Genomic DNA, 8331 nt, shown 5'->3' with positions numbered 1-8331 from the left:
ATTTAACAATTTAACAATTTAACAATTTAACAATTTAACAATTTAACAATTTAACAATTTAACAATTTAACAATTTAACAATTTAACAATTTAACAATTTAACAATTTAACAATTTAACAATTTAACAATTTAACAATTTAACAATTTAACAATTTAACAATTTAACAATTTAACAATTTAACAATTTAACAATTTAACAATTTAACAATTTAACAATTTAACAATTTAACAATTTAACAATTTAACAATTTAACAATTTAACAATTTAACAATTTAACAATTTAACAATTTAACAATTTAACAATTTAACAATTTAACAATTTAACAATTTAACAATTTAACAATTTAACAATTTAACAATTTAACAATTTAACAATTTAACAATTTAACAATTTAACAATTTAACAATTTAACAATTTAACAATTTAACAATTTAACAATTTAACAATTTAACAATTTAACAATTTAACAATTTAACAATTTAACAATTTAACAATTTAACAATTTAACAATTTAACAATTTAACAATTTAACAATTTAACAATTTAACAATTTAACAATTTAACAATTTAACAATTTAACAATTTATCAATTTAACAATTTAACAATTTAACAATTTAACAATTTAACAATTTAACAATTTAACAATTTAACAATTTAACAATTTAACAATTTAACAATTTAACAATTTAACAATTTAACAATTTAACAATTTAACAATTTAACAATTTAACAATTTAACAATTTAACAATTTAACAATTTAACAATTTAACAATCTAACAATTTAACAATTTAACAATTTAACAATTTAACAATTTAACAATTTAACAATTTAACAATTTAACAATTTAACAATTTAACAATTTAACAATTTAACAATTTAACAATTTAACAATTTAACAATTTAACAATTTAACAATCTAACAATTTAACAATTTAACAATTTAACAATTTAACAATTTTGTCAATTTTGTCAATTTTGTCAATTTTGTCAATTTTGTCAATTTTGTCAATTTTGTCAATTTTGTCAATTTTGTCAATTTTGTCAATTTTGTCAATTTTGTCAATTTTGTCAATTTTGTCAATTTTGTCAATTTTGTCAATTTATAGATAAAATACCTTACTACTAAGATTAAGTTCTTATAATGAGCCAAAGTTTGAATCAACTCAGCAAAAGTTTTTTGATTTCAAACTTGAGTCCAACATCCATCAATGGGAACTCACCTCTCTTCCCAGCATCCTACGCACTCTCTGTCAATCGACAATGACGATGATCATGACGGGTTTTCACCTCCCCAAAACAATCCCCATTGAAGAGAGAGAGCGAAAAACGCATCATTTGCCACTCACCGAAACGAAAACAAATCAATGAATGAAAGCTCGCACGGCGCATGACAGTTGCCACTCGTGAGTGCCCGACCGTAACGGGTGGTGAGTTCCCCTCCGCCGAAAGCGCTTCGTTGTTGTTGAGGCAGGTGCTGGCTGTCAATTTTCGGGCGGCCAAGTCACGTGCAGCCGAAGTCGACCGGGCGGGGGAACTCATCGCTCGTGGAACTCATTGAGAGAGTGAGCGCCTCGCGTTGTAACTGCAGTGTGTGTGTTTTTGAACGAGAATTCGTTGTTTTTTTTTGCACGTGTTTCAAGATTCTTGCTCGTTACACACAGCTGGGACACGTGGCCACCGTGGGGAATTACAATACTTTTCCGGGTATTGATTTTCGGTGCGGATTGATGACATTTAGGACTTTCGGTGGAACGGGACTTTGAGTCACGCAAACTGAGGGAACTCATTCGATTTGCATTTTAATGTTTTGAAAATAAAAGTTAACCCTTGATGAACAAAACTTTAAAAAAGATGTTATTTTATTTTATTTAAAAAATCATTTTTCAAAAATTTTAAAATTATTATTGATTTTTCAAAACAAAGGTTAATCAAGGGTTAGCAAAATATAATTCCACCGGGAATGCAAATTTTGCGGAAATTTTATATTCTCCTGATCCAGGTATACCAATGTTGTGTCCAACTCCCCTTCCCAACCCTTTCTTCTGGAGATGCATGTGGCAACATCGATAAAAATGCAATCAATTATTGCTCAGACAGAAAGCGCGCGCGCCCCGGGCTCTCGACCTGTCAGAATGATACAAAATTGCATTTTTATGTTGTTGTTGTCGTCGTCGAAGCGTTGTGTTATTGTTTTATTATCGGGGTGCAGTTCAGTTTGTGAAGTTGGGTCCCACTTCCTCCGTGGATTGGTGCGTTTTTTTTCCTTTTTGGTTTTTCTGAATTGATCGGAAAGGGATTTACGAATATAATTAATTCATGGGAAAAAGTGTGATTCGATCACTTTTCTGGTGAGGTGGGTTGAGTTGTTTTTATGATGTGATGTTTCCTTTTATTTATTTTTCTAGCAATATTAGAATTTCAGCGCAAAATTAGGAAAAAAAACTATCCATTGATTATTTTTGCTTTTATTTCTTTTGAGTTATGTCGCTTTTATCACCATATAAAAGTGTTCAATAAAAGTGTTCAAGAAATCTTGAATTTCAATTCATTAATTCTTGAATATTCTAATAAACGATTTTCATGTAATTGTCATGATCCTGAAACTGTGAATTCGAATCCATGATTTTTGAATATTTGTTGTGCCTTTAACAAATATTCATGAATTTTTATACATAAAAACTAAGTTAATATTCCTCGTGGATACAAATTCAAACGTTAATCATATCTATGAATTCGTGAATTTTATTCATGACTTAATGGAAGTCTTCACTATTTTTAACGAATTTTAATTTTAAAATGATGTGTCCATTTGTATCCCTGACAAAAATTTACGTTTTTTGCGATTTATTCGAGATTTGATGGACTACTTCTTTCATGATTTTATGTTGTTTTTTTTTTAAATAATTTCATGCAAACGTCAGATTTTTTATGTTAAAAAACAATCATTTGTGAGATTTTCCGATCGTTCCGAAAAAAATATTTTCAAAATTTGCTTGAAATGATTTTTTTTAACTTGAAGGAAAAAAAATCTTAATTTTGAAATTTTGATTTTTTTTCGTAAAAATTTTGCTTTGTAACATTGGAATTCCGACGAATGGTTGTCGAGATATCTTTTTTGGAAAAGGTAAATTTAATAACAATCAGAAAAACCTAATTTTAACTTTTTTTGTTCTTTTCAAGGCCTTATCGCAGCAAATAACTGTTCGATTTTGAGTGGCCCACAAAAAAAATTAAGGAATATACTTATATTGGATACTCGAAAAAATATTATCAGAAGTGGACTACCAGAAAAAAAAACTTTTTTTACAAAAATTACGCTTAAAATGGTGCATTTTGTTAAAAAAAACTTTTTGACAGGAAATTCGATTTAAAAAAAAGCTGAAGCAAAATTTTTAGAGTAAAATATTAAAAATTAAGAAGAAAACCACAATTTCTGAAGATTATAACTCAACTGCAATTTGTTTCTTCTTGGTTCAACAGTTCTGCAGTTTTTTTTTTGAAAAGGTTTAAAAAAACCAAATTTCTTTTAATTTTTGGGTGTTTTTGAAACCGCCTTGAGTCAGGGGTATTAAAAAAACACCCAAAAACTGAAAATTTGGCTTATTGGACATTTTTTTTTAAATAAAGAGCTCCAGAGTTGTGGATTTTTGACAAAAATTCAAAACTACGGATTTTGGATTTTAGTTAATTTCAAGTCGGCATTTTTTTTCTAAATAGTTACATCAATACCTACAACTTTGCCCAAGCCATCAAATCAATAAAAAAATTCCATCAAAAGACACAGATTTTCGAATTTTTACGTACTATTTCCGTATGGGCAACTGCCAAAATTGTAAGGAGCCTTGTATTGGTGAACCAACGACACATTTTTTTTTGTATTTTTTTTAAGCATTTCAACACCTAAACTCTCAAGCTCGAGAAAAAGGGGGAATTTCCATACAAATTTCCCCTTTTTCTCGAGCCTGGGAGTTTAGGTGTTAAGTATTTTAAGTATCTTAAGTACTTTGAAATATTTTGAATTGAAGTATTTTAAATGATTTCAGTATTTTAATTTTGAAGTATATTATTTTTTTAATTATTTTAAGTATTTTGACGTATTTTGACGCATTACGCAATACGTCAAGTATTTTGAAATATTTTGAAGTATTTTGAATAATTTAGTTTTGTATGATTTATTTTTAAGTATTTTGAATTATTTGAAGTTTTTTGAATATTTTCAGTATTTTTAATTTTGAAGTATTTTAATTTTTTAATTGTTTTTAATATTTTGACGCATTTTGACGTATTATGAAATATTTTGAAGTATTTTGAAGAATTTTGAAGTGTTTTGAAGTATTTTGAAGTATTTTGATGTATTTAAAAAAAATTTATTTTGAAGTATTTTGTCGAAATTTGAAGAATTTTGATGTATTTTAAAGTATTATGAAGTATTCTGAAGTGTTTTATGGTATTTTGAAGTATTTTGAATTATTTTGAATTATTTTTGAGCATAAGTTGACGTATTTTGACGCATTTTGACGTATTTTGAAATATTTTGAAGTATTTTGATGAATTTTGAAGTATTTTTAATTATTTTGATGTATTTTGAAGCATTAAAAAATTGTGTATTTTGAAGAAATTTTAAGAATTTTGAAGAATTTTAAAGTATTTGAAGTATTTTGAATAATTTTGTAGTGTTTTAAAGTATTTTGAAGTATTTTGAGTTATTTTGAAGTATTCTGAAGTATTTTGAAGTTTTTTGAAGAATTTGGAAGAATTTTGAAGTATTTGATGTAATTTAAGTATTTCAAGTTTTTAATATATTTAATTAAAATTTTGTCAAGCATTTTCAAAAACAAAATTTAAGCATAAGTTGACGTATTTTGACGCATTTTGACGTATTTTTAAATATTTTGAAGTATTTTGAAGTATTTGATGTAATTTAAGTATTTTATGTTTTTTATATATTTAATTTAATTTACGCATTTTGACGTATTTTGAAATATTTTGACGAATTTTGATGTATTTTAAAGTATTTTGAAGTATTTTGAAGAATTTGAAGTATTTTAAAGTATTTTGAAGTATTTTGAATTTAAAAAAAATGATGTATTTTGAAGTATTTTGAAGAAATTTGAAGAATTTTGAAGAATTTGAAGTATTTTAAAGTATTTTGAAGTATTTTGAAAAATTTTGAAGTGTTTTAAAGTATTTTGAAGTATTTTGAATTATTTTGAAGTATTAAGAAGTATTTTGAAGTATTTTGAAGAATTTTGAAGTATTTGATGTAATTTAAGTATTTCAAGTTTTTAATATATTTAATTTAAATTTTTTAAAGCATTTTCAACAAAATAGTTTAAGCAGTTTTTTTTTCTTTCTTTTTTTTACTAATTTTGTGTCTACGTGGTTTATGAATGACCCCTTAGCACCTTTTACAAATTTTGGATTTAGGCACCACAGATTGTTAATAAAGACGTGAAATTTGAGGAAAAAATATTTTTGATAAATCTCTGATATTTTGCCAAAAATTTACAGTAGAATAATTGTAATAATGCATAAAACCTTTTGTGTTACTTTTTCTTTAAGAATTTCGAAAAAAGGGGTTGATACTTCATTTCAGTAATAACCATGATATTTGAGTGAGCAGTAATGGAGGAATCTTTGTCTAGTAATCGGATCAAATTTCTTCATTATTCTTCGCGAGAAAGATCAATGAGTGATTTTTGGGATGTTTAAAAGATGTAGAGAAAAAAAATGCAAAAAATGTTAATTGTATTTTAAAGAATCGTTTTATCCAAAATTAATAGCACCAAGTTTTATCCGAATTTTTTTTGAAACCTTTGCCTACATTTTCTGCACAGTTTTCGCTCGATGGTAGATTTTGTCCCAGACATCCGGTTTTGAACTGCTTCTGTAATTTTTATAATTTAGTATTCGTTTCATAAAATTAGAGAAACTTTAATTTTACTTACCATCCGCCTCCAACCCCAACGCGGACCAGTCGTAATCATCGTCACTATTGTGCTGGATCGATGGCTTTGGGGTTGTCGTCGTCGATCCGGCAGTGCTGCCAGAAGTGGCGTTTACCGCTTGAAGGGACACTTCCTGGGTGAGGATTGGTCGCTGAGTGGTTGCTTGTTCAGTTGCTACTAGAATTAAAATTTGATCGATATTTGATGAAGATTTGTGGATTTTTTTGTAGCGACTTCAGCTTACAATTTTGAACTGGAGAACTTTGAGATATCGATGAACTGCCCAAAGCTGGTCGCATGTTGATTAGGGGGACAAATTTCGACGTTGTAGTCTCGGAACCTGTAGATTATTTCAAAACTGTAAACCTATTTGATTCTATTGGTTAAAATCTGGTGTTGCATACCTTGGTCAAGGTTTGGCCACACAACGGTTGTGTTTTCTTCCAGATTAAACGGTGATGGACGATGATGCGGTCTGTATTCTGCTTTGGCAAATTTGAATTAGTTTTTTTTTTTCAAAATTACACTATTTGAACTTACCATTCCAACTCCACGGTCCATGCTGGTGTTTGTGATCTTTCTGGTGACTCCCCGCTCCCGGACGGTACTGGGAGAAATTTCGATTTCGATGCTCCCAAATTTGCTCTTTGCCAGATTCGCTCGACCCAAAGGTTCGATTCCACGGTGCGTGTCCAAGCACGGCCGATATCAGCACCGTCCAAACCAATCCACCGCCGATTAGCATAACCAGTTTGACCATCTTGACGAAGTCTGCACGCACGCGGAACGGCGACCACTTTCAGTTCAGTTCACAGAGGAGACTGTTCAAAAACCGCGACCACTCTTGTTGACTGTTGGCGTGGTACTGATTAAGTAATCAAAAGGGGGGCAGCATTGTTTGAAAAGACGGTTTGAGGTTGACTGACAATGGTCAGAAAAGTGAGTAATTTAAGAAAAGGTGATGATTCGAAGAAACGCAGAAAGTACGCATTCGGAGAAGACCTTGACAAGTTCGTAGATCAGCGAGGATAAAAATTGGAGACCTTTGCACTTTTAAAAGAATTGTATCGTGACAGTGTTGCCAGAGTAAAGAAATGAACTGCAAAAAAAAAACAATATTTTAAAATTGAATAAGGACTGAATATCAACACTATGTCAATTTTTTTTTTTCAATTCGGTTTATTTGTGAATAATCAAGTTACAATGAGTTCATTTAGGTACAAAACAGAGTTTTGGAGTTCCTTTCAGCTGTGTGTTACATCGTAATTCAAACGAAAGTATTATTACTTATAAATATTAAATAGAAGGCAAGAGTAAGAAAAAGTTTTCAAAAAACTTACAGAAAGACTATGTCAATTTTCAAAACACTACATACAAAAATGATTAATCGCACTTAAGTGCCCATATCTCATGACAGGGTTGCCAGATTTTCGTATTTTATGCCTTAGCGAAAAGGATCTTCAAACAGCTTTCCAAAAATTTTTACAACATTTTAAAATAAATGCAAGGCATCTTTGAAAATTACGATATTTTTTTTTATTAATTCCTCATAACTTTTGACAGGGTTGCCAGAAATTCAATATTTAATACTCAGCAATAACAGAAAAAAAAATCCAAGAATTAATTATCTTCCCCTCTCTCACAATCGCAAATTACGCCGTGAGAAGCAAAGTGTGAACGTGACACCATCGTTCGAAATAGCTGACTCCTTCTTCCTGACACATTTCCTGTCACTGGCCAACGTCACTAATTGCCAGCTTCCGTCCGGATTTTTGCACCCAGGCCATCGGACTCCCGTGGAACTCAGCAGTCACTGACGCGATGGTCCCCGGCTGGGTGGGTGTTAATTTAATCTTGGAACAATTTAATAGCAGCACATTAGGTTGACTTGTTCAGCGAAGGAAGACAGAGAAAAACAAATGAGCATAAAAAAATCTAAACCTTCAGCGCTGAACTCTGAACTGTTTACTCTTTACTCTTTACTCTTTACTCTTTACTCTTTACTCTTTACTCTTTACTCTTTACTCTTTACTCTTTACTCTTTACTCTTTACTCTTTACTCTTTACTCTTTACTCTTTACTCTTTACTCTTTACTCTTTACTCTTTACTCTTTACTCTTTACTCTTTACTCTTTACTCTTTACTCTTTACTCTTTACTCTTTACTCTTTACTCTTTACTCTTTACTCTTTACTCTTTACTCTTTACTCTTTACTCTTTACTCTTTACTCTTTACTCTTTACTCTTTACTCTTTACTCTTTACTCTTTACTCTTTACTCTTTACTCTTTACTCTTTACTCTTTACTCTTTACTCTTTACTCTTTACTCTTTACTCTTTACTCTTTACTCTTTACTCTTTACTCTTTACTCTTTACTC

General features: G+C 29.6%; 1 protein-coding gene across 1 annotated transcript; it reads right to left on the bottom strand.

Moving 5' to 3' along the window:
- Positions 1–5763: 5763 nt before the first annotated feature.
- Positions 5764–6801, bottom strand: LOC120431306 (uncharacterized). The gene is made up of 5 exons (XM_052707030.1): positions 6495–6801; positions 6359–6436; positions 6199–6294; positions 5955–6131; positions 5764–5893 (listed from the first exon to the last, which is right to left on the bottom strand). The coding sequence occupies exons 1-5, from the start codon at positions 6712–6714 to the stop codon at positions 5799–5801; spliced, it is 666 nt and encodes a 221-aa protein (XP_052562990.1). The 5' UTR covers positions 6715–6801; the 3' UTR covers positions 5764–5798.
- Positions 6802–8331: the final 1530 nt, after the last annotated feature.

This window comes from Culex pipiens, chromosome 1, assembly GCF_016801865.2.
Source record: "Culex pipiens pallens isolate TS chromosome 1, TS_CPP_V2, whole genome shotgun sequence".
NCBI classification, from domain to species: Eukaryota; Metazoa; Arthropoda; class Insecta; order Diptera; family Culicidae; genus Culex; species Culex pipiens.
This window is presented reverse-complemented; position numbering and strand designations above follow the sequence as displayed.

Coding starts and splice junctions, on each gene's coding strand:
- LOC120431306 (XM_052707030.1), bottom strand. CDS start 6,714: ATGGTCAAACTGGTTATGCTAATCGGCGGTGGATTGGTTTGGACGGTG. Junction 6,295..6,358: donor GTGGCCAAACCTTGACCAAG/GTATGCAACACC, acceptor AATAATCTACAG/GTTCCGAGACTACAACGTCG. Junction 5,894..5,954: donor GTTGGGGTTGGAGGCGGATG/GTAAGTAAAATT, acceptor TAAAAATTACAG/AAGCAGTTCAAAACCGGATG.